Genomic DNA, 26,477 nt, shown 5'->3' with positions numbered 1-26,477 from the left:
CAGACTGACTCACTTTTGGAGCCAACCTCAAGTGGCCATTAGTGGAGCTGCAATTTTGGACACTTCCAAGTTTGCTCCATTTATTGTTTTTAGGCCCAGCAATTCTTGCTTGATTACCATTAGACTGTAGACTCACAAAAGAGCTCACATGGCAGCACACCTTGTTCGTCAATGTGTTGTTAGTGCCTGGCTGCCTGCCTGCAAATCATCAATGGCTTCTTCTGTTAACACTGGTTAGGATATGAGTGACATTCCAAAGTAATAAATGTTTTCATGAGCATGACTCAAAAATTGAAACACCTTATTGTTCACAGTCAGTAATAGTTTTCCATTTTCACATCGCCACAATTTCTGCTCATTATGGACGGACCAGTCTGAAGTTCAGACGACTTGAGGTTTTCCTTACAAAACTTGAATCCACTGGGATATTTTTATAAATCCCAACCAACCCACATTTCATCAGCCGCCAAAATAGCGGTGTTCCTATGAATACATCCCATTTCCATTCCAAAAGGCTGCAGCTGTGATTGACGTGTCCTTGTTCTCTGGTTTACATTAGATGTGAAAATAATTGGCACCTGCACTCCTGCACATGCTCTGAAGCTGGGGGAAAAGCACAGCACCAGAGGTTTCATTTCACTCCGGAGCCTGATCTCCTTCTATTCACTCCAGATGTGGAGGCACACACGCATGGATATCCATCTGAAATTGCTAGGAAGATTAATGCAGAGTAAAGATGTGTCATATCATCGTATTCTACAGTCGCTGACAAGCAGAGACGAGAGGCTCTGCATTGATATTTTTCTCACGGATATGTAAGCCCTCATACATATCAACTGAGCACGTGCGCTTCTACTGTCCCTACCCTTCACCTCATCATCTCCTCATCCTCCACACATCCCCCCCCCCCCCCCCCCCCCCCCCCGGCCATCTTTGTAGCTTGTTATCATGAGGGTGAGCCTATTGAAGTACATTAAGCATCCAGTATCCCAGTCGGCTCTGGCAGATTGGATGTGATCTTGGCGGTTTAGTGGCTGTGCATTGCCCAGGGAGAGTAATTGCTTGCGTAATTGCACTCTGGGGAAAGGTAGAGAAGCAGGGCCTAAAATCATCCTTCTACCTGCCCTCAGGCTGCAAGCATGACAACTTTTGTCCTCGTGCCTGTCCATTCCCTGCACCCTTTCATAACAGCCCTCCTTCTCTTACTCCCCCGCTGCACAATGACCGAAGGGGAGGTTTATCAGAGTCGGCGGCATCAGTGGAGGGGAAGCAGGTGGCGATGGGTCAGAAGATCTCTGCGAGGGGCTGAGGAGACAGATGGAGGAGGAGATTAGCAGGGGCAAAGAGGTGTCTTACTGATAAAATGAAAAGGCAGGCGAGAGAGGGGAGACAGAGACACGCAGAGCGGCTGTCCACATGAGGAAAGCAACAAAGTTCCTCACAAAGATTGTGAAAATCCTCTCGGATGACACTCTGGGTGGCCTGCACCTCACGAGGGACCAGGTCAGGTAATATTTTAAGGCTAAGGCTCGAAATATTCCCTGGCAACACTTTTTGTTTCTGTCGTCAAGTCCCGGGAAAAAGACTGAATCCAGGAGATGCGGACCCTGTAACAGGGGTCTGCACACGGCAGAACCTTAAAGGAAGCGGAGCAGTGAACACTGGGTTGAATTACAATACCAGTGCATGTGGTTCACAGATGTTTTTAAAGGACAGCAAGAGAAATCTGGGAAATCAGACTTTTTTACTTCAAGTTGGTGCAAAGTTTAGGCCAGCCTTGATATTTTACTACTGACCCACTGAACCTCATGCTCCACAGCTTCACCTGGTTTCATTCTGAGATGTGTTTACAGCTGAGAATACAGTAGGTGTGTTAGGTTCAAGGGCTTTTATAGTGTGTGTGTGGATTTAAAAAAAAAAAATTGGGTTATGCAGGGATGATGGGAGTGGGCAAGAGGCACACTAAACAACTTGAAACTTTAGCAAAGAGTAAAGCTCAGCATTAGGAGATGTGGCTACCCCGATCAGGTATACAAGAAGTTATTTAAAGTTTTCATGCAACTTTTTGTCACTCTTCTTTAATCTTCGCTTATTTTGCCTCTGAGATCCTCTGGGGTTTGGGACTCTACACATCAAATGAGACGTTTTGAGGAGAAAGTCTTAAATACTCAGAGGTTTCTGTGTGTTCAGTTTGTAGGGGGTCGCAAAGCAAGGTCACAGCCAAAGACTTGAAAGCCACATTTGCTACACGGTTTACTACTTATTACTTAGATGATTTTTTTCCACCCTAACATTCAGTTGTATAACACATCAGTGCATCACTTTGTACCTATTTCCTGGCAAAGATCCATGAATAAGATCTACTCTGTGTTTCCCGAACCTTTCATCCACACGTCTCACCTTTCCCCGGTGGATGGAGTCGCTCAGCTGTCAAAGAGACATTTTAGTTTGCCGTCGCATAACCCAGACAAAGATTTGAGGGTCCTGTGATAACAGGCGGTGATGCATGTCCCTGTTCAAGGATGGTCTCAGGTGTCCGATGTGAATGACTGCTTTTTATTTTTGTCCAGCCATCCAGGACCTCCCGCTCGACGGCTTTGATCCCTCCCCAGTTGAAAGTGATGGAAAAAAACAACTGACTTGCAAGTTCAGAGTGGGCGCTGGGGGACGAGAGAGTGAGATTTAGGAGTGTCGTTTCGAACAAATCTCAGAAAAGACAGAGAGAAATGTTTTCAGCTCTATTTCCCTGCGCTATGGGAGGATGATGTCCAACAGCGCTGGAAAAATCAAGTTTAATCTTACATGAAAAATGAGGTGAGGGCATAACCCCCCCCAGCCAATAATTATGTTGTTTTATGGCAACCATGGGTGGTAATTAGGGGACAAAGCGGGCCGGATTCCCTGTCTTTTCCTCCTAATGCAACATTGTAAATATAACTGTATCATGTTAAATAACAGCTGGGATAGGATCCGGTCGCCCTGTGACCCTGGACTGGATAACTGGAAGAAAGTGGATGGATGGATGGATGGATGGATGGATGGATGGATGTTAAATAACACCAAAAATGTGCCCTCGAAGCACTTGTGCTTGCAACTACTATCTAACACCTTCACTTTGAAAAGGTGGGCGTGGAGAAAGGTGGCAGAGGAGGTGTGAGACAGCATTCTTCACTTTTACCACATGCACATACACATATATCTGCCCCACTTACCTGTGCACCACATTTAAGGATCCTACAAACACCTTTGCTTAAAAGAGCCTTTAATTTGAAAGCTATTTGCATTGGAACTCCATTTAGGTCAATTAGAAGTTGGAAAAATGTTCTTAGTTTGAACTAAAGTGAGAAAAACACATGGACACTGCTTAAGTATGCAAATGCAAGTAGGTGTGGGAGAAGTCGGCTGTCAGGTGCAATTTTTTTTAACGGATCCAGAGTCAGTGCCATCGGTACGTGTGATCTGCACATCACATGTTGCACAACCCCTCCCTTGCCCTTACTTAATCCCCCTCCAGCCCATGTCTCTTTCTCTCTGTCACAAGGAGATGAGAGGGTGTGTGTGTGTGTGCGTGCGTGTGTATGTGTGTGTGTGTGTGTGTGTGTGAAAGAGAGAGAGCGCGAGAGAGGGAAGCTCACAGGGATAGACGGATGCTGAAGGAAAAAGGAGCTGAGATCTATCATCTGCAAGGCAGGAAGAGGGTGCCATGCTCTGACAACGACCCACATCCTCATGCACACACACACGCAGACACACACGCATATCAGTACCACCCTTGGTGTGAATTTCATTCCCATCAGGGTGCATGTTTTCCTGTCTGAGGTCTTTGTATTGCTGCCACCGTGGGTGTCTGCGCTTGGTTTGTGTGTTTGTGTATGTGTGTGTATATCCCTAACCTTCCACTGCATGCATAATGTCAACCATGCACTTGGTGTAATTGCTTATGTTGATGCTCACGCGTCATTTTGTGTAAATGCGTGTATAGCACATTATGTGTGCTATGTGGGTGTATGCATGTGTGTGTCTGTGGTGAAGTCTGGCAGCTGCGGCAGAGTCACCGGGGAGAAGATGTGGTTATGAAGAAGAGTTGAAGGTCGGTGCAGTAAATGAGGTCAGCCTGAATAAATGAACACTAATAAACACCAACATCGCAGCTCTGAGTGTATATTAAGCAGATGAATACATCTCCAGAAAGTACATTCTGTTATTCAGCAACATGGCAGATCTGATGTAGGTGGTGTCTTATAGCTCTGCAGTTTGTTTTTTTTTAACCGAGTCATCTTCCACTCAAAAATAGAGCGAGAGAGCCACAAGCCAGCCAGTTTTCCCACACAGATAGATTCCCAGACAGAGCAGAAGGTTTGTTTTTCGTGCCAGCTCCACCTCTGAACTGCTGTTGTCTCTGAACCAGTCTATCTTCCTCCACTACATTTAGCTTTGTCGTGTGCCCTGCCAAGGTTTCTGGAGGTCAGTGCAACAGAAACAGCTCCATCTCTGCTCTCTTTTCTTTTCTTTTTTTCATTCTGTGTCTCTGACCAGCTCTATAAAATCTCTCTGCTGCATTTGTTTCTTGTTTGGATCTCATAACCCTGCAATTACAATCCTTGTAAGAAAGCACGCTGTAATTTCTCACTGCAGAGGGAAACGTCTGCACTTCTGTCTTTCCGAGTATCCCCGGCTGCCTGCGGACCCTCGGTTTGATCGCCTGGAGGTTCACTCAGCTGATGTGCTGCAGTGCCCTTGAGCATGACACTGAATTGAAGTCTGCTGAGCCACAACTTTCCCATAAGTCGCTGCCCTCATTCTTGCTTTCCTCTGTTTCTCTCCCACTTTCATTTCCTTTCTCCTCCCCGGCTGTACAGGAATGGCAGAGCGTGTTCAGGGGTGCGTAGAGTTTTCTTCCTCTTTGTTTTTGTGAAGTGAAATATTTTCAATAAAAGATATTACAGAATCTCTTCCTCTCAGGTATCAGCGGCTCTACTGCACTCGGCTACAGATGGTGGAACAGGAAGTCATGCATGGACTAGGGTGAATTCTTCATGCAGATGTCATGTCATGTGTGTAGGCGTGAAACAAAGAAAGAATATTGATCCGTTCTTGTCACTTTATTCAAGTAAAAGCTGGCATTCCAAACTACTGCAATAACTGTGCTTTTTATTTCTTTCTTTATTTTCAAATAATGCAACAGAGAGCAGGATAGTGTGATTTTTTTATCATCTACTCTTTGTCAAACATCAAAATCCAATAATGCTTTATAATGCACTGCTAAAGGGGCTGTAACATTGGGGGATTAAAGAATTAGTCTGTCTTCCCCTAAGGCTCATGCGCTCTATCTACCACTTGGTGGCAGCACAGGCACAGCTTTGACAGTCCAGTCTCAGGCTTGTTGCCGTGGATGAGTGGGGAGGCTGAGGGCCCCACCGTAAACACTGGTGTGTGTGTGTGTGGCCCTCAGCGGGTCCTGCCACCCGGATCGTCCTGCAACCCATCAAGCTCAGCTGCCCGCTTTGAAGCTGCTGAGACTCTGCTCTGTCCTCCCACACAAGGAGAGCGGATTCTTTTCCCTTACACTGCGCAGATGTAGCGAGGTGAGGCCGGCCCAGTGATCATGCGCGATATCATAATTCTCTTTAAGGAGACATTTCGGTAGGAATGCGAGTTCCTGTTTTCAACTTCATCCCTGAAACAGTGCCGTAACTTTGCTTTATGTATCCACGAGGCCTCATAGCGCGAGCTCCTGCTGTTCTGTGAGGCGCTTTGCGTCTGGAGTAATCACTCCTGTAGGAAGTAGCTTTGCGGGGACATTTGAATGAAAAATCCTTGTAAAACTGCATCTGGATTGTGTTTTTCCAATACAATCCTGCCTCAGTGCCACATGTGATGCTTAGTCAATACATTGAGGGCGCTCTTGCTCTTTCATCACTTTCAGGGGCGCACGTTGGTGAGCATTTAGAGAGCTAGTGGTGGTGGAGGGGGTTCTTGTTCGGCGTTTGAAAGGAGGCAGAATAGAGTGCCAGGGAGTCCAAAGGTCCGAGTTAGGAGAGGGGAGAAGGGGGGCTGAGACTCTAAAAGGAGGAGGAAAGAGGAGGTGCTGAAAGGGACTCGATACCGCCCCCGCCGAAAAAGCCTGGAAGAATTGCGCTCCGTCAGTGCGCCCTGCCTGCCAGTCGGAGGATGGGGATTTTTTTTTCTCCTTTCCATTCATCCATGCCCCTTTTTTCCCTCCTCCTCCTCCTCCTCCTCCTCTCAAACAAGCCAGTCGGTCTGTCAATGTGCTGCGAGCGTTAGGACAAGTCAAAGCAGTGGGATTTTGAGGCAGAGAGACGGAGGAGATAACGAATGAAGCGCTTTTCCATGACCGAGAAGCGACGCGTCCTGCTCTCCAAATGATGCGCCGCATCAGATAATTTCCAGCCGGGACTGATGCTCACAACTCGCATCTTATTATTATTAATATTATTTTTTCCTTTCTATCACTTCACAACTTTCACGTTGGCCTGTGTGTGACATTATTAGAGTGGAGATGCTTTTCTAGCGCTTTGATTTATTCCTCTCAGTTTCTTTGAATTGATTCTTGGATTTATCGTCGATTTCGGATCTTTTTAAATGATTATTATTTTTCAGCGTGTCTATTAAGGATTTACAACCCGTGTGTGTTTGCTTTTGATTCCATAAAGAGGCCACTAAGGATTGTAACGCGCACTGACTGAACCCGCCGAGCATCAACACGTCTTTATGAGGATGGAGCTGTGGACACGAGTAACATCTTTTCCATTTTAAACGTTTCACCCTCACACTTTTGACCTGGTTTTGATTGCGCCCTTCTGCCACACTGACAGTATTTCTTTTCCCCGGTTCCTCTCTGATATGCTGGAAGCTAGATATTCTTGCGAGGAAACAAGGTAATGGGAGAGAAATCGCACAGAGTCGGCACAGAGAACAAGGGAACATTGTTCGGAAAAAAAGACAATCAGGGCGCACCGAAAGGCTACAGAGTTAGAGGCTGTGTGGCAATCATTTTTTCTTTTAAATATTTTTGATTCCGTGGAGTTACCTTTGAGCCGAGGAGCACTGTTTTTGGAGAAATAAAGGGAAGGACAGATTAACGAGGAAAGTCATGGGATTGGCACAGAATTAGTGCAACTGTGGACGCGCAGAAATCGTTTTTTGGACACCCAGACGCGCGGATTGAACAAGTTTCTTTTCCCCCTCGCACATTTCAGTGCGTGTGCTGTGATCGCTTACAATCTGCCACATTTCGGATCCATGAGGTTGTGCAGAGCGGGCTTTGGCTTAACACTTTGACTGTCTTCTACCTATAGCCTGATCGGCTGTAGCCGCACATCTATTGTTTTGAGAGAGTCCCCCCTCGTGTGCAACAGCATCGAAACCGCAGAAAAGATCTCGCTTTTAAATGGGGCCGCATATGCTGGGTGTCAGGGTTGAGATGGCGTGTCGAAGAAGTGGGAATGGATTGGGGATCCTGCTGGTATTCTTACTGGATTTACTGGGGACGACAGCCAGCAACCTGGAGCCCATCTACTGGAATTCCCTGAACGAAAGGTAAGAGCGCTCGCAGACCTCACAGTTTCACTGGCTGACTTAATTGTAGGGTTGATCTCGAAGTTCTCCAAGCCATGCTTGGGGAAAACTGATTTTTTGTGGTTTTATTGCATGCGACGGGAGAATCATGAAACGTTTTATGAATGCAAGAAACTGAGTGCACTGCTGAGCGGTAATGCGACATGACACAGGCGATAAAGAAGAAAATAAAGTTGGATAAAGGCAGAAATTCACCACAAAGTGCAGGCCTAACTCGGAATATTGATTTTTTTTTTCTGTGAAGGCTCCCATTCTGACAGCTTGTTGGAGTGTCTTTAAAAAAGCACCTTCATCACTGTCTGCTGGATAAGGTCAGAAATTCGTTACAGAGTGCAGGCCTACAGCAGACTGCCCCTCTTACCGACACTGCTGATTTTTCTCAGTCAGGGTTCCTTTTGGACAGTTTTTTGCGGTATCTAAAGAAGAAAAAAATAAGACTATTTCGTCATTGTTGTATTCACTCTCAGTATTGTTTGCTCAGTCTAAACTGTGATCTGATAAATGCTGCTGCTCTGCATTTGTCACACTGATTATTGTTCCTGGTCCAGCTGCAGCTCCTCTAAAAGTCTCCGTGAGCTCTAAGGCCGTAGATGGAAGCTGTGTGTGTAGGATGATAAAGACTTGTGTGATGCTCTAATTGCTGTTGTTAGATGACCTTGATTAAAGTCCAGGGTAGCACTCCCTTCCTCCTTTTGGACCTCAGGCCTGTCAAACACCCAGTCTGCACACTTTGCCCGAGCTCATTTGCATTTTCTTTCCTCCTCCTTTTCCTCACGGAGAAGGTGTCAGGCATTAGCTGAGGAAATGCCATTTTAAACACCTCTCTGCTGTCCAGCCTTAATGACTGACACCACTTTTCTCACACCTCTGCCAATTTCCCTGTGTCTGAATGGACCTGCTGGCTGTGAGGAGGAGGAGGTGGGGGTGGAAGAGGGGAGGTGGAGAATAACAAGGCGGCTTGTATGGAAGGGAAAAGAGGGGAGTTTTTTTTTCCTTCAGTGACACAAGGATTCATTTCTGCAAATCCTAGCTACATTTCTGTTGGCAAATTGGAACAATGATATTTTGCAGCTTGATAAACACTTCTGTGCAGGCTATCAGCATGGAGCACCGCTCCAGAATAGCTCCCATTTCTTCTAAGTACACTTTATAGAAGGGAGAAAAAAAAAACACAAGAGAAAATTGACTCACTTATGCCAACCGGGCCCCCCCGAGACAGCTTTAACTCACACCCATGCCAGGGGCTTTTTCAGAGACTAACAGGTTTTTAATGCGTCCGTGTGCTGGAGGCTACGTCCTGCCCAGTTTCTCCACCTCTCCACAGATGTGACTGTGCGTGGGCCCCTGCTGTGGAGCCAGGCATGAAGCCCTTAATGAGGGCTTTTTGTCAGCAGTGGGTGGATTCGCCCAACAGGGAGTAGAGTTGGACACGGGAGGGTAATTTCCACAGAGAAGCTAACAGCCTGGGCTTTTGAAGCCTTACAGGTGATTCCACGCTATTGTCTCCTAATGGAGTTTAGTGTTAGGTGGGTGTCAGGGCTCAGTGAATGGGCCCGGCTCGCAATTAGACGGGCGGTGGCTTTGACGCCACACTCTGCTGTCATTTCCACAGATTTGCTCGCTCATATATCCATCCAAAATACAAAAAGCCCTTTTCTTTGTATACTATGAAGCTTATTCACGAAGCTTACTATTCATAGTTAATCAGCTTAGTCATTCCTCCAGTTTATTTTCTTGGCCCTTTTTCATGCTGTCGTGTACTTGTTTCTCCTTGCTCTCTTCGTGACATGAGCAGTACTCTAGTATCAGCTGCCTCGGGGCAGAATAGGTTTTGGCCCTGGGCTGAAATATGTTAAGAGCCCACTGCTTGTCTAAATAGTCTGCTTCTTCCAAGGACACGCTTCTGGAACCCACACACACACACACACACACACACACACACACACACACACACAGGTGGTTTCAGAAATGAGGTGAAAAGTAAGCAGAAGCTGCAGCAATCAGAGCACACGTATGGTTCACATCTTGTCTGTGTAGTAAATGGGGTGTCACATTGTTAACCTCTGGACCTTTGCTGCTTATGCCGCTTTGAAGTTTGGACCATCCACTTGCAGCTTCCCCTCCACCTCTCCTTCCATCTTTTCTTCCATCCTCTGTCTTATATTCTCTCCTTCTCACGCCTCAGTATCCACTGCTGCTTCTTTTTTTTTTCTGCAGGGATGCATAAATTCTAATATCGGCCTAATATCAGTATTGCAGGTATGGACTGATACCAGCTTACTGTGATATTGGCACATTGGTTTTTTGCAGTTATCATCTGTGCCACATCATTTGTGAGCTGGCTAAGTGTTCCAACTGAAAGCTTTAAATCAGGGCAGTTATTTTCTGTCGGTGCAATTTTGGTGTTTCCCTTGGAATAAACAACGAGGTAAACTAACAGGGAAAAACATGGTGGATTGTTTTAAACATCCATATTGGCCTGGAATTTTACAATCAAAGCATCTCTTCTTATTTCCCCCCTCCTCTGTCCCTCTATTATTCTCTCCCTCTTTTCCCTACTGTCACTCTCCGTCTGTCTCTATCTCTTGCACCCCCGCCCCACCACCACCACCTCGGTGCAGTGACCAGACGTAGCAAATTGGAAACATGTGTCACATCCAGCCGCTAATTATGACGCTACAGCAGCCACTGACGCACCCAAAATATGTGTGAGGGATGACAGAGGTGAGGAGGAAAAGCAGGCATCTGTGGGTGCTTTTGAGGGAGGATGGGAGGGGGGTGGGTACTCAGCTGCCAGATTAATTCCTTAAATATAATATCAAAATGCACCAGGACATCCACCTTTTTTTATAGACCCCACCATGGGTTGATGGTACCACAGCCTGACAAGAAGCGTTCGTGGAGGAATATAAACAGAGACAGGTGCTGGGAGGTGAAAGAGAAACACCGAGCGGCGGGGAGAGCAGAGCGGGGGGTGGAGACGGCCCTAACCCTAAGTAAATCAATACCAGTTAAGTCTCAAGTGCCAATACAGGTTCTGCTCGAGGAAGAGGGAACTGAACCAGAACGATCACCTTGGGAAGAGCTCCTCCTCAGACATATATTATCCTTATCTCAGCATCTCGTATTATCGGCCTTACACGGCCACCCTAATGAAAGATCGAAACTTACATTACTGCTTGGGAGTTTGGGTGGGGGGAGGGGCGAAGATGGCGTTGGTGGCAGGAGGGTGGCAGGTGACCCAAACACACACACACACACACACACACACACACACACACACACACACACACACACACACACACACACACACAGAAGAGGATGCTGGCTTCGGTCACTCATCTGATCATGACATATGGACTTTTGTAGTTTCTGGAACCTTTTTGCAAGTCTGATTTCAGCGTCTGTTCTTAATGCCAAAAAAAAAAAGCGCTCATTCACCCCTCCTTTACTCGCACTCTCTCCCTTTTTTCCTCTCCTCTTTACACGCTTTCGTAAACGGCTGTAGATTATTGTAAACGGCTGCTGAGGGTGGGCGTCTCCCGGTTTGCTGCTTGCGGTGACTTGTAATACAACTATTCCCCCTAAGATCCACATTAAAATTTAATCCCCCTCCACCCCACCACCGCCACCCTTCCCGTTTCTCAATAATTCATTAATCGTTGGCTAATTGGCGCCGGATAAAAGACTAGCTAACTAGGCTAAGTGTTTCAACTGCAAAAAAAAGAAAAAAAAAAAAAGCCGCCAGAGAGAGAGAGACTGGTGGAGTCACCACCACAAATGTGTTTTTGGCTGAGGAGGTTATTCTTATTATGGAATAGGTGTTAGTAGGTCATATCACGGGAGCAGCATTCCAGCACCCGTTTACAGATTGTTTGTCTATTTAAAAGCCCACACCCGTTTACACCCATCCTGTAGGTTTTGACTTCATGAATAATTCATGCTCGGAGGCTTTTTTTCCGGGCTGTGTGGGTAAGGAAGCAGGAGCCTGGTAAGCCTACACGTATCCTTGGGCGAAATGATTAGACAATATCCACTGGGTATAGCGTTTTTTTTTTAATTTTTCTTATTTTTAGGAAGAAGTGCAGGAAAAAAAAGGAATGTGGCCGAGGGAGGAGGCGAGATCAAAATAATATGGACCGTATTGTTGGAGCCGCCTGTTAAAGCAACGGGGCAGCAGCCCCCTTTCCCCCCCCCACCGCCTTGTTTCCTCCTTCCCTTGCTCTCTCTCTCTTCCTACCGTCACTCTTCCCCCTCGGTGAAAAAGAGGAGTGTGTGTAAGTTTACGAGCTGAGAGCAACAGGAGCTGTGAAAAGAGCTTTCAGCTGATGTGGCAGAATGGAAAGGCCAGGGGAAGGAGAAAAAGGAGGCAGCCAATCCGACCAGAGGCAGCAATCTTTTCTCCTTTTCCTTCTTTCCTTCTTCCTTTGTTCGGGCAGATGGACACACAGGTAAGGGGTTTGACTATGAAAACACAGACATGCAAATAGACGGATCTATTGCGTCTGCATTCACACACACACACACACACACACACACACACACACACACACACACACACACACACAGACACATTATACACATTATACACAAATGAGCCTCGAGAGGCTCGACCTCCTCATCCCCCCATCACTGTTGGACAAATGTGTAAAGAGTGTGTGGTCCTAATCTATCTCCTTTGTAGCGTGTGCTAGTGAGCAATAAACACACACCTTTACCACTAGATAGTAGACAGGAGGGCAGACGTGCGCACACGCACACACACACAGAGTAGGGGTGAGGAAATTGGCACGCGTTACGGGCTGTTGTTCCACTCGGAATTCATTCATTATTTTATCACTCGATTATAAGTTTATTTGGCAGGGGCAGTGCACATTCATCAACATCATAACAGCTATAAAGCGCTGTTGTAAATATGCTGGGGTTAGCTAAAGAACTAATTTACTTCCCCGGTCCCTTGGGCTTTTTGAAGTGACTTTGGGATTTTTGGTAATTGTTAAAAGTGCTGATGATTGGGATGAAGGAGATTAAAAGCGTGCGGCTGGCTGAGCTGGTTGAAAAATGTTGGAACACATGAAAAAACAAGCAACTTTCTTCCCTGCAAGCATGCACAAAAACACACAGACATACACACACGCTCACAGGCATAGTGGTGGTAACAGTAATCCAGGCCGGAGGTCTGACGGGGTCACATGTGTCCCCAACATCACCGGGCAGAGTGCCCTGGGTGGCTGAACCCAGAACCCCTGAGCGAGGCCCGCCAACACACACACACGCAGACACACACAGGCCTTCTCATTAGCTTGCTTCACAGCACACCCTTCTAAGCAGGATCATCCAATCCTCCTGGCAGCATTTGGACTGGGCCAGGTCAATCCCCCTCTCCCTCCCCCGGGTGACACAGAGGGAGCAGAATGGTGGATTGGGAAGCCAGTACCAAAGTGTGTGTGGATTTTATACGCCAGAGGGGTGTGCAGTATAAGGGCAACCTCTGTCACTGTGTTGAGCAACTCCTCTATCCTGCCTTTTATTTGCCCTTGAGTCTTCCTCGAGCCCCCTTCTTCTCTTCACTCCTCCTCCCCCCCAACTCCTTTGCTCTTCAGTTTAGAGTCTTCCAGCTCTGTGGCTGCATCCTCACAACATTTGGGTTGGGCTCACGTTGCTGCAGCTACAGCTAGCTAAACAGTATAGCGGCGGGGAGGCAGCTGACACTCTTGTCATTTTGTGTGCCGGGATTCTGCCTTGTGACAGAGAGGATGTGGTGGCATGTGTGCGTTTGTGCCCTGAATACTAAACTGCGTGTTGAGATCCCCAAGCTCTAGGCTGCTCTGTAAATGGCATGTGCAAATCCGCTTCCTATCAAGTGGTTTATGGTGGTGCTGAAATCTTTGTTTCCTCGAAAAACAATTTCTAGATACTAGTGTAGTCTCAAATTACGCGTCGGCTATGTCACACTAGCTACACGTGTGTGTGGTTTTACCTGAAAAAGATATGCTACTCTGTTAGCTGGTTAACTAGCTAGCTAGCTAGCTAGCATTTCGTTGCAGGAGCTGACGGTACTTCCTCTTTCTATTTTTGGCTAGTCTCTGCTTTTTAACAGTTAAGAGTAGCCCATCCAGGTAATTGATGTAGCTACACCTGCCACCCACAAAATACCACAGCATTGTTTACAACATGTTTCAAGTCTTGATTTCTGTTGACACCAAACTGAGTTATTCTCAGCGCGCCGGCTGACTTCATTTCCATGTTTTAAGGCTAGATTGTTAGCACTAAAATTAACTGGTAGAAAAACATTTTTTGCAACACCTGTTTGGTGCTTTTACAACTGTTCTCCCCTCAGGCAGTTGAGGTGGAGTCCTCTTTTGCATAGACCTATACAGTTACGCAGAGCTTGTAAAATGCAAAACAAAAGACAAATGTTTTCTTTTCCCTTATCTTGCTCTCTCAACAGCCAGAATGCATTCCAGTTTCGGGCTTTACATCCTGTCACTTTCATCAACACCGCTACTCCATCATTCTCCCCTCGCCATCTCCCGGTGGACGTCAGTGCGGAGCTTTGATTGGTCGCAGGCTCAAAATGGTTTTATAACTGAATGCTAAGAGAGAGCACGCGTGTGTGCGCCTGCACACAAGAGAGACAAATGAGCGGGGTTTGTCAGCGGACAGCTGTGCCTTGTCACAGCTGAAGTCTTGCCAAACATCTTCGACCGATATGAGCAGGAGGGCAAAAATAGAAGAAGTGGGTGTTGTCAGGGTGAGATGAGGCAAAGATAGAGGAGACAGGACGAGAGCAGAGAGCTGACAGGCTCGGAGAGGGAAACAAAAAAAAACAAAAAACAGGCATGAAAGACAGTGAAGAGGGAGATGGATTATTTGGCAGCACGACCAGGTCTGACAGAGGTACTGGATGATGTGACATGTCCCAGCTAGCGAGAGTGACTGATGATCTATAGGTCACCACAATGACTAGCTGCTTCCTGCTCAACTTCAACCGAGCCAGGCCCTCATTTCTCATTACTGACACGTCCCATAATATTTATCCCTGTGAAGTCCAGCGTGAAACCTGGTAAGCTTTAAAGGAATTCATTGACTTTTTGAGCAGAATAAGCTCTTTGATCAACTTAGCACGGAGCGATTAAGAGACTGGCAGCTGTTTCCCCTCCTGGTATTTACTTCTACAGTTTATATGATAAGATGCAAACACACGCAGTGGTTAAACTTCACATAAAGCATGCTCACGGAGGCAGAAATGATGCCAAATGCTTCGTAGCAGAACAACGTGTTGATGGAGTTAATTTGCCAAAAGCTAAATCAATTCCTTTTAAAATAAAGCTACTTTTCCACCGTACAATCAATACGTGAAGTTCACTTTACTCCAGGATCAAGTGCTGTAATTTACATTTAGTGGTGAACCTGCTTTGTCTCATCTTCTTTCGCCGACTTTCTGATTTTCACCATTTTACACACACGCGTTGCTTTCAGTGCTGTGTGTGGGCGAAAACAGGGATAATAATACGGCAAAGATTTTCTTAGCCGTTGTAAGAGTCATGCTTCGTATTCAAAAGTCAACTTGCATTCTGGTCTTTTGAGGCTTCAGTCAAATGATGTATCTGCCTCGTCTTTGATGGATTTCATCCCCCGCAATCATTCCCATTCTTTGATTGAGTGAACTGTACTCGGAAACCTGACATTTACCGGGTCCCTTTCCTTTTCATTGTACTCCAGGATAGCTTAGGTGGAACGCAATCTCGCCAAATCATGTCGGGGGATAACAAAAAGTACACAGTCGAACGGCGAAATGGACCCAGAAATGCGATACAGCCAGCCAGTAGCTGCAGTTGTAAATGATGAAGTGGCTACAGGTGGAGTTTTCTTTAAATATCTCATTTTACATTTATATTTTTGGCATAAGAAGCTGTTATCCGGAGATTTGCAGAAAGCACACGGAGCTGCAAAAGTAAGCAGACATGAATCACTCTGCCTGCAAGGAGCCCAGTTACAAAGCAGAACAGCTATTCAGTGCTGAGCTACAAAATGATGCATGGCTTTTATTTGTGTGTGTGTGTGTAGGGAGGAGGGCGATGAAGGGGGTGTGGAGAGATGTTTGGTCTCTTGTGTGAGAGATGTAAGGACTTGTTACTCCAAAGCATCTTAGCTTTAAGATAATCTTTACCCTCTTCACTCACAATAGGTCAGAGATGATCTTCATGCTAAGAGGCTTTGGTGGGGGAACCCTGCGTGCTGCTATGGCCCTCTGCAATAACAGCCAGTCATCTTGAAACCCGGCCCAGTAATAAACGGCCACATTTATTACTCCACATATGCACAGTCCTGCTTCTCCTACCTCAGATCTTTTGCAATATTCTCCACGGCTGACTCCCACCACCTTGATGATTTTTCCAGCCTTCACGCTTTCTTCCTCCTCGGATGCTTGTGCGTGTGTGCGCACATATGCATACTTCTAATTAGGAGTTAAAAGACCGTACAGTAAGCGTAGTCCATCTGGCTTTGGCATTAGCCCATTGTTGCTATAGTCTACGGGGAAACTGACCTTGGCGAGCAGCGCGAGGGGGAAAAAATCACGCTCCATTTCCTGGGTTCTGTAGAACATTTAATTTAAGTGGGACTGACATTAAAAATGCATCGTTATGATGGAAATGTAAGATTAGGTTGAACTCCTCTGCTTTCAGATGCACACGGGCCTCACGTGAGGGAAGCTTAGCAGCCACTGAACGCTATCAGTGTATCTCAGTTTATAGAAATCACATGCTGAGATGGAAGTCCATATAGGCACGTCTCAGGGGCCATCCCGCCGACCCCGTCCTTTGGCCTGTTACTTCATATAAATATATAAAGAGAGGCTGAGCTGTAACTTCAGTGGTCATCAGACATAAAAACTATGTGTACAGAATCATAATTGGAAACCTCTTAAAACATGCTGCTGTTTTCTTCATCCTGCACATGTGTAGCTGTCTGCTGCCACTTGGGGGCAGCGTCAAAAGTATGTGGATTAACCGGTAACGTGAGCTACTCTCTGTTTGTTTGTGTTGCTTTTCTTTAGTTATCCTCCTGCCATGGGAAAGGCAAGGAGTCAGAGGTACAAAAGCTTCTTTGCAGCAGAGCGAAGCAGAGTGTTCGACAAATAAAACTGTCCACTGCAACCTTTGTCTGTGCTTCTCATCTGTGCTTCTTTGGTCTTTGCTGATCTTTTTTTTTTTCTGTGGCGAACTCTGATGCTCATTATTTTTTTCCCCACTCGAGCCACTCAGCATTGAGCTGATGCAACAAAGTTGTCATAGCTTTGTTTTGTCTTTTCATTAGTTTTAAATGAACTCATTTAACTAACTTCAGTGTGTTTCCAGAGAGGGGTTTACAGACTTTTTATCTAAAAATGCAATGTTTTAGTTGAGATGTTACTTTACTTTTAGTTTTAAAACAATCTGATTTTGTTTGTCTGGGGCAAAAATTTAAAAGGTTATAAATAGTTAACGCAAACGCAAACAGACTGCTTTGTTAAGTCAGTTGACACAGTTGTGCAGACGTCCCAGCCTTAACAGAAAACAGACATGCTAAATCTCCTTTGGGTTGCAGTGTTGACACATTAGACCAAATGGTCAAAGAGCAAAACTGAAGACAGTTCCCACACATGTGCACAATGTTGAGTTCATTTGCTAGCTATTTTTTTTAGTGTTTTTGTCCCAGCTAATTTTGTTTTATTTAACTAAAACAACCGCGCTCCCCATAACGTTTCACAGGCCACGTACTTGGATGTTGCAGGGCAGAGTCCCAGCGGCCTCTGCGTTTGTCCCATAATCCTTTTCCCTGTGTAGTCGGAGAGGTTCGCAAAGGGATATTAAAGCAAAGCAATAAGTCTGTGTCGACTTCCTGCTAAATCCTCCAAAAGCTCAGTAATTCACACCACGGATCCTGTTTGTGTGATTCAGAAGACTGGAACAATTAGTTGCAGTCATAACTGGTTATACCAGATCTAGAAAAGCTGTAGCAGCAAAATCCCAAAGTGTATTTTGCCGTGCTACGGTTCATATAATTGCTTATATGTTCTAGTTTTAATTTGCAAAAGGAAGAGTGTGTTACTTTTTTTTTTTCAGTTTGTCATCAGTTGAAGCGCTGCATTGTTCACCGAGACTGAAAAAAAAAATGATTCAGAGTCTCAGGTTTATGAACCCCTTTCAGACCTGCAATGAATAAACTCAAAAATGCATGGCTGTCAAACGAATATAAGGTGGCTTCTCCCACTTCCTGAAAAGCAGACATTTTCCCGATAGAAGTATTCCACCCTGAAGCAATGATTTAAGGCCGTGTACTAAAGTAAACTAGCTGACTGCCTCCAAATGCTCTTTTTCTTTTTTGCAGCAGCGGCATATGGAGTGCACTGCGGCGCTTTGTTGTCTAGGACAAGTAACTCTAACAAGATCCATCTTGTTACAGACAGAGTGGTGAAGTGGATTGTTGTTGCCCCTTCCACATCCCATCATCTGATACCCCAGCTCTGGCTTTAATACACCGCTGTGTGTGCGAGCTGCTTTCGAGCGTTTTTTAACTCCCTCTCTCTCGTCTTGCTTTTGTCCTCACGTCTCGCAGTCAACCTTAACATACTCCGGCATTCATTTATATACACTGGCTTACACACATCCAGGCATGCACAGTGGCGAGCTTGTACACACACACACACACACACACACATACTCATGTATGCACAGATGAAAAATGTTGTTGCTCCCAGTCCTGGAAAAAGTCCAAGTGGAGGGGTTGAGTTTCTTCTGAGGTACACTCCACCGCCCCTCCTCTTTCTATCAGTAGCATATCCCTCACTCCCTTCTTCTTCCAGTCCTCCTTCTCTCTCTCTCCCTCACTTCTTCCTCCTCCCTCTGCTCCTCTGTGAACAAAAGAGCTCCCCTCGCAGAGCTCCCCACTGAAAGCCCTCACACACACTCGGCTCGCTGGCTTCGCACTCTCCCACACGCACTCTCAGCCCTCTCGTCGTCTGCGAAAACCAGTCCACTTCTCCACGCTAATCCCCCTTTCATTTCTTTTGTCTTTCCTTTTTTTTTTAAAACTTTTTACTCATTGCTTGGCTCGCCATCAGTGTAAGTTCCCTCCGCTACATATCCAAGCCGTTATCATGTTACAGCCGGTTGGCAGACAGTAAAATTTATTCCCCCTCTCTCTTTTTTTGTTTTAAATTGCTCTCATTTCTTCCTGCTCTTATTTCTCTTGTTCCTCCCAACAGCTCCTTTTGTGTCTCTTCTTCTTTGTGGGTGGTTTTTTTGATCTGTAGTCTCTGCTTCTTCTCATTCGCTCATCATTGTCCGGCAGTAAATAGGCCCTCTGTAGTAAAGACAGAATGAGTGATCATGATTGCCTATCACTGCAGTGTCAGAGTAATTCGGGGGTGACTGTGAACCAACTAGAGCGTGGCTAGCACACGCACACACACACACACACACACACACACACACACACACACACACACGATGTACAACTCCCTTAAAATTCATTGCAAATCAGGAAGCCGTTCCCTCATTAGCAACCCTATCTTGAAACCTCCCCTTCTAAAAATCTTTCCTCTTCTTTATCAGCCTTGCTTTCCTTTGGAGTGCAGCTGTACTGCAGGTCCCCAGCCACAGGAGGGGGAAAAACAGATGGAACACCCTCCTTTCTATTTTTTTTTTTTTAACCTTTCTTGATTCTTCCCTCTCTCCCTCCTTCCCTACAAAGAAAATCAAGCCAGAAGAATGCTAGTGCACAATGGTGGTGGGGGGGGGGGCGAAAGCCTCTCTCTTCCACAATCGCTCTTTTAGCCAAGCGGCACGACTGCGGGTCACCGTGCCCGTACCTTGGGTGCACGCACGCTTACGCGTACGGGCTCCTTATTTCGGTTACGTGGCGCCGATAACCCCCTGGCTGTGTGGTCTTGGGTTTTGCTGGCTAACGCACACAGCTGCTGTGGTGTTTGTGTTTGGTTCCCTATTTTGTGTGCTTCAGCAAAGCCACCAGTCCCAGTTAGGCCTAGCCCATCTGGAGCCTTAGTCCTGGGTGGCCGTTATATATATATGTGTGTGTGTGTGTGTGTGCAGTGTGTGTACACAGCTGAATATTGCAACACGTCCAGTCTATGAGGTGTATTCTGGCACTTGGTAAATCGTACACATTATCTGATTTCCCAAATCCTTAATGCAGCTGCTGTAGAGCAGCCAAACATCGGCGCTATCATGCATAAGTGGCGCACTTCAACTGTATTTTTAATGTTATCTCTTTTTAATCAAAACCTTTGCTTTCTCCTTATGTTTCCTCTTAAATTTAATCACTCTTGTGACGGGCGAGCTAACTCTATTATGGCGGTACTTAGCTAGAACAAAAGAATTCACTCAAGGTCTCGTTTAAGTGCTTCTGTACCCTCATGATGCCCTTGCATGCTGAACAGAGGGAGGGTTTCTTTTAAATGTGTGTGTGTGCATGCGTTTCTGCCTGTGTGCAGAAAGTGTGATTGTGTGGATGTCAGGCATGCGTCATGCGTAGGTGTGTATGCGCGCTTGTGTACATGCCCTGCGTGGGTTTGTGTACAACCCCCCTCCCCTCCTCTTCCCCACATCCCCGTGATGCTCGGTACCCCTCCGCCGCCCCTTCCCCTCCATCACCACATTAAGCATTATTTGCAAAACAACACAATCATGTGAGACAAAGCGAGGCTTCTGGGCGAGCATTAAAGAGAGAGCAGGGAAACAACAGAAACTGGCCTGTACCACTTGACCCTATGGAAAGGGAGGGGGGTGGGGGGGGTGGGGGTGATGAGGTGGTGTGGGAGGGGATTTGTAAGCCAAGGGGAGCGATAATCCCTCCAGTCATTGCGGGCCCCCTCTGCGCTTACTCTATAACGTGGCGTGCTGGGCTGTCAATCACTCAACAAAGCTGTCTGTAAGGGGATTATGAACCCACGGACCCTCCCTCCTCCTCATCATCACCCCTCTCTTTTTTTTCCTCCTTTTTGCCCCCCCCCTTCATTCATTTATTCCTCTTTCTCTTATTGCCATCTCTTGCATCCTGCCCCTCTGGTTCCCTACCTTCAAACCTGGCTGTCAGTTTGCTTGTCCGGCGTCCTCTCACAACAAAGTGCGCCTTTCTCCCAACACACGTTTTGCTTTGCTGTGTGAAGCTTAGTTTATCTCCAGCTTTCCATCCGGTCCTCCTCTGTCCTCCATAAGCCCCATTTCTCTCCTCTCCAAAGCCCTTTGCACTCTTTCTCTATCTCTTCGTCCCACCCGTGTTTTATTTCTCACCTGGACAAGTGACAGGTGCTTGTTTGTGTGTTATGTGGATGTGTGTCTGCTGCGCACCTGCGCAAGAATAACAAGTTTGGCAGCAAAAACTGCAGAGGAAAAAGCTGCAAAAGATCAGTGCACGTGCTGTCACTGGTGGGCGATCGTTCTGAAAATGACCAAAGTTTCAATCCTAATGAGCCAACAATTAAATTTAAGCCTCCTGTAAAGTGTTTCAGAAAGTTTTTTTTCTTTTTCTTGGCTCTTAATGACATCACTAAGAGTGGATATCCCCAATACGGTCATATCAGGCCCAGCATCCAAGAGCAAAAATATTTCATACTTAAAAATGAGCTTTTAGAACATGAATCCATTCACATGTAAGCCCATTTTCACACCTTTTCATAAGTTTTTTGTGGCCTTTGCACCCTCATAATATAGACACACCAAGCTGTCGTCTGGCTAAATGTCACCTTTCCTATAAATGTGATGAATGGCTCGCAGTCCTATCTTATCTCTGTGTCCTTAACGGTGCCGTTTTAAACCCAAGCGCCGCTTCCATCGGCTGCTGCAGGTGGTGACAGCCTCTCCTCCCACAGTCACCCTCCATTAATCCATCGCTTTTCCCCGCCGACTATCTCCCCCATCTACCCGTCTGTTAAAAATGTCTGTTTAGTTTAAACGTCTGTCTGCGCCCAGACGAGCTTTCACTCCTCACCTCTTTTAACCGGTTCGACCACCTCTGTTGTCCTGTTTTATTTCCTGCTGTCTGCTTTAGTTTTTTTTTTAAAGGGGCTCTGTGTTTTGCAAGCACTGTCTCCTGTTTGCTTCTCTGATAATCTCTGAGGTTTGGCAAGCAGCGGGTCATGGTGAGTTTCTGGATCTCTTCTGGTTAATCTGCCTCAATCCTGTGAGTAATCTTGCAGCTTTAATGAAGCAATTGGGGTGGGGACAGCGCTACAAGGGAGAAAGGAAGGTTTGTCCTTCTGCTAGCTGTGCGAAAGGGCTTTTTCAATTTCACTGAAATTAATTTAATTTTTAATTTAATTACAGTATGGTATCTTAACCTGGTATCATCTGTTTAATGAAAGTTTAGTTTTTTTTCAAAGAGTAACCATGCTTGTTTCCAGCAGCCATCTTTGACTCTACTAGACTAACTTTGCTTAAATCACAGTTCAAAAAAAATTTCACGCAGTTTCAGATAACTTTACTCTGATTGGCTGCCCATTATAAACAGAAAGTTTGAAAGCAGGTGGGCGGGGCTTCTGTGCTAACCGTATTGACATCATACAGATTCCACGTTAGAAAAAAACTCTCTGAAACTAAAGGTTTAAGCAAAGCAGTTTAAGCCTAAACTTTTGCCTCACTGAGATTACTTTTAGTTTTCCCGTGCAGTGATTTATATCTCATTTCAGCTGATCTGACAGTGATTTTATTCCATGGCTAGATTTTGACTTCTTGTTAACAACAATGACCCCGAAGGAGACTATGATGCAAAGAGACTTCAATTTAGGAAAAAAAAAAAGAAATGATGAAGCGATGGAGAGAAGCTGAGATTTAACAACCATTCATTTTGCCATTAAGACAGAGAGATTAGACAACGACAGGGAGCGAAAGTCAGGGAGAGGAGACTTAATGCAGGCGACAGGGTTGTTATCTAGCAGGCAGCTGATGGTTTTAACAGCTGTGTTATCTTGTGTATCTCATATTGGATTTAACTTCATTCTCTTACACATGTCGTTCTCTGATTGACGCTCTGATTAAAGACTTCCACTGACAGAAGAACTGAAAGAAAGAAGAGAGACAAAAGATGGGTGAGGAAGCGGGTGAGGAGCGGTGCTTGAACTGGGCTGGTGCCCACTTATACTGTGCACTAGCTGAAGTCACTACTTATCAGTCAAAACAACCAATTTCCCAATTTCTGCTGGGCGAATGTGGTATTTTTTCACCTTGTTGCATTGCAAGTAGAAAAAGAAGAAAAAAAAGGTGTTGGACATGTGCTGGTTTGCACAAGCTGCCATCGAGCCTGTTGCCTGCAGCCTAACATCTTAATTTGGCAGTTTCTGCTTGTACCATTGCTCCCTACAATATCAAAAATGGTTCTGATCACACAGTACAGAATATGTCCATATCTTGTTTTGTAGACTTGTTTTTTTTACTCCTTTTTATCAAAGAGTAGAGCCAACTCCAGCCCGATTTCACCACTGTGTCGAAAAAACATCCAATTAAATAGAGCTGACAATGCAGCAGGGGTGCCACTTCCACAGAAGCTCCAGATAAAAAACCCAAACCAAATAATAATAATAAAAAAAATCAGGTTTAAACAGGTGCCTCGCTACCTTGTGACAAATACAAATAGCATTACATTGTATCTCCTGCCGCTGCTTCAGCCTCCCGATGGTTTGCGGTTATCAAACGTTTAGTGTGAAAAAACAGTAGGAAGACTGTTTGCACAGTCTTATGAGGTACTTACACTAATGCATCTGTGCACATGTTCGCCTACACAGAGGGGTTTGCAATCTATGTAACCGTACTTGTGAGTAGTTGTTACAATGACTCCTATGACACTATAGGTAGGTCGTGTTGTGATTGGTTGATAAGTGGGCCAAAACAGGAAACAGAGTGACAGTGGGGTTCATCACGAACAAGAGAAGAAGTGCCAAAAAAAAAGAAGCACAACAGTGACTGCAGTGGACACTTCATTGTTTTTAACACTTCACCTCCTTGTATTTTATAACTTTGCTCTTCTTGGCTGGATGACAGACCAACATGAGCACACCGCCTCAATCTGGCAACAGAGCTCACTGCAGGCAGACAGGCCATCCCCGGGATGCCAGCAGACAGCGAACGCACCACCCACACTGAACCTTAAATTCCATTTAATGGTCAGCAGGGTGTGACTCCACTGGTTATAAAAACAAGTCTGATTGTGAAGAAGTGTCTGTCTCATCTACCAGCTTTAAGTAATCTGCAGTAAAATGTGAGATTTGAAATTATATTTCCATGTAGAGTAAAAGATAATCCCGGGTATGATTTAGGACGTGGCTACTTTAATGGAAACGCTAACGTGTAGGCGTGCAGCGTTCTCGGTCGGATCCACCATTTATGCATCGTTTCTGGTTTCAAAACACCAAGACTACAGAAACTAAAGACAATTTCCATTAGTGCTTTAAATGCGCTGCTGGAAATGAAACGTTCCATGTGGTTTAAGTGAGGGTCACATTACACCCACTTGCTAGCCTGCGCTAACGGCTCATCTGCACAATCTACCAATACTCATGCTTTGCACTGGCAGGCTAAAGACCAGCTAATGTCCGATTTGACTCCATTGAACGTAATCACGGTTTATAGTACAGAGTAAAGGTTTATATCTGGCAAAAACGCACGAAAGTGATGATGAAAACTGAAATTTGGTTAGAATAGAGAGGCTTTCACTTTTTCAGCGGATTTTCACAGCTTGACCGCAACAATATGGCTCGGGGCAGCTATCCGCGGCTGCAGAAGGCCAGAGTTGAAACACGCTCACAGCTTGGCGTGCTTCAGCCCAATTAAAATGCCACAATACAAATACTGCTTGCTTAAACAGACCGCAACAGGTTAAAGGTCAGAGGAGGTGTGAGGTCCTCGAAAATCCATAAATAACCTGTACAAAAGCAGCTGGATTTGTGCACACGAGCGAGCGTTGCTTGTTAATTTGCGCACTCATGTGAAATAAATAATTCTCCTGCGTTATATATGCACGCATTCTTTTCTTTTTTTTTTTTGCTCCTGTTTAAGTCTGCGTGAAAAACAAAGGCAGGGGAGAGATGTAGGAACAAATGTAAGGTGGGGGAGAAAGAGGGAAGAAACAGGGCTACGAATAAAAAAGGGAAAGAAGAAGAAAAGGTAAAAGTTGAGAATGTGTCATACCCCTTATTAGAAACTGTGACTCTGATCTGTTCAGTCTCATCTCACACCTCCGCCTTTGCACGTCGCTCTTCTCTCTCTCTCCCCCCAACTCAGCGTTCCTTTTGTCGTATCCACCTCTCGCCATTTCTCACTCTTTTCCTCTTTCATACCCTGCAGTCTCTCACCAGCACAAAAACTTCTCATGCTCAGTTTGGTGCGGAGCCTGTCAAGCTTGCTTTGAATACACACGCACGCCAGCAGATACTTCTGTAACTCCAAGGGAATAATAGAATCAAGGAATACTCGGAGATAAAGCAGCGAAGGGAGGGGGGGCAATAGAGGGATAAAGCAGACTGAGAGGGATAGAGAGCCTCATATTATTAATTTAGCTGGAGAACGAGTAGGAATTTCAGCCCCCCCTCCAACACACACACACATTCACACACCCCGCTGCCTCCATAAAGCTCTATAGTGGTGCACAATGGAGAGATTGAAACAGGAGGGGGGAGAAACAGAGGTATAGATAATCCATCCAGCTGTATAAGCCGTGGAGTTTACTGTTTCACAGCACCAACTTAGCCTGCCTTTATTCCTCTTCAGTCATGACTATGGGCCTAATTTCCTCATATTGGTCCCTTGATCTAAAAATTTATTAATTCACATTTTTATTATCATCTTCTTCTTCTTTGTTATTTATTTCAGAGTTCCTCCATTTACCTCTTTGTGATCGCCCCCCCCCAATATCTCTTACAGACCTACAGATGAGAATAAACCTGCCCACACCCGGCCAACAGTGTGTGTTTATATCTCAGCACACACACCCAACGCGCACATGCACAAGACATACAGAAACTCTTTGTGTCCCATATGCGTGCGTCGCATGCCAGCGTATGATTTTGCCGTGCGGTTGCGAGTGTATGTTTGCGGTTGGCAGCCCACTCGCCCGTCGGATTTGGCAGAATATCTCCTCATCTGGCACAGGAAGAAGAGAGGGCGTCCCATAGCGAGGGATTACACTGACTTACACGAGCATACACGCGCACATGCCCGCATTTGTTGGCATGTATTTTGCACATTAAGAAATCCAAAAAAACAAACAAACCATGCTTTCTGCCACACACAGACTCATTCGAGGTGGTCTCGCTCATTCAGACATCGGGATATCGGTTTCCGTGAATTGATTAGCAAGTATTATGAGCTGGAAAAGTTTGGAGAGGAGTCCAGGGCCTTGAAGAGAGAACATATAAGTGCACTGTGCACGACTCCTGGAGGCTTAATGTTTTGAAGGGAGAGTAAATATTTTTACCCACATGCAGAGAGATCTTGACGCTTCTCTATGTTGCTATAAACCAAGCTGTCTCTGCAGGGATGTGTCTGGTGTTGTGAAGCAGCCTTTCTAGCCTCCCTGCCCGACAAGAAGTGAAATGCCAATGGAATGCATTTCTGTAATGGGCCTGCTGACAGTGCAGCAGCTACGAGCGCAGAGAGGAAATAGTCTCCAGAAGCCTGTTACTGTAAAGTGTTTCTTTGTCTCGGTATAGAGATGGAGGGGGGAAACTGGGAGAGAGGGGGATGGAGGGGAGCAGGCCCGGCTCTTTGTATGAACCTGATTGATAGGTGTGTGTGACCTTTAGCACCTCTTGAGAAATCCAACAAGTCATTCTCTCACCTTATATTTAGTCCCCTACGTATCTGCTCCCCACACACACACAC

General features: G+C 45.7%; 1 protein-coding gene across 1 annotated transcript in view; it reads left to right on the top strand.

The window, feature by feature from the left end:
• The first annotated feature begins 6,028 nt into the window (after positions 1 to 6,028).
• Positions 6,029 to 26,477, top strand: part of efnb3b (ephrin-B3b) — a 90,168-nt gene continuing 69,719 nt past the window's right edge. The window contains exon 1 of the mRNA XM_063470215.1: positions 6,029 to 7,560. Within this exon, the coding sequence (XP_063326285.1) occupies positions 7,412 to 7,560 (149 nt within the window). The 5' untranslated portion in view covers positions 6,029 to 7,411. The remainder of the gene's footprint in view (positions 7,561 to 26,477) is intronic.

The sequence above is a fragment of the Pelmatolapia mariae genome, linkage group LG3_W (genome assembly GCF_036321145.2).
Source record: "Pelmatolapia mariae isolate MD_Pm_ZW linkage group LG3_W, Pm_UMD_F_2, whole genome shotgun sequence".
NCBI classification, from domain to species: domain Eukaryota; kingdom Metazoa; phylum Chordata; class Actinopteri; order Cichliformes; family Cichlidae; genus Pelmatolapia; species Pelmatolapia mariae.
This window is presented reverse-complemented; position numbering and strand designations above follow the sequence as displayed.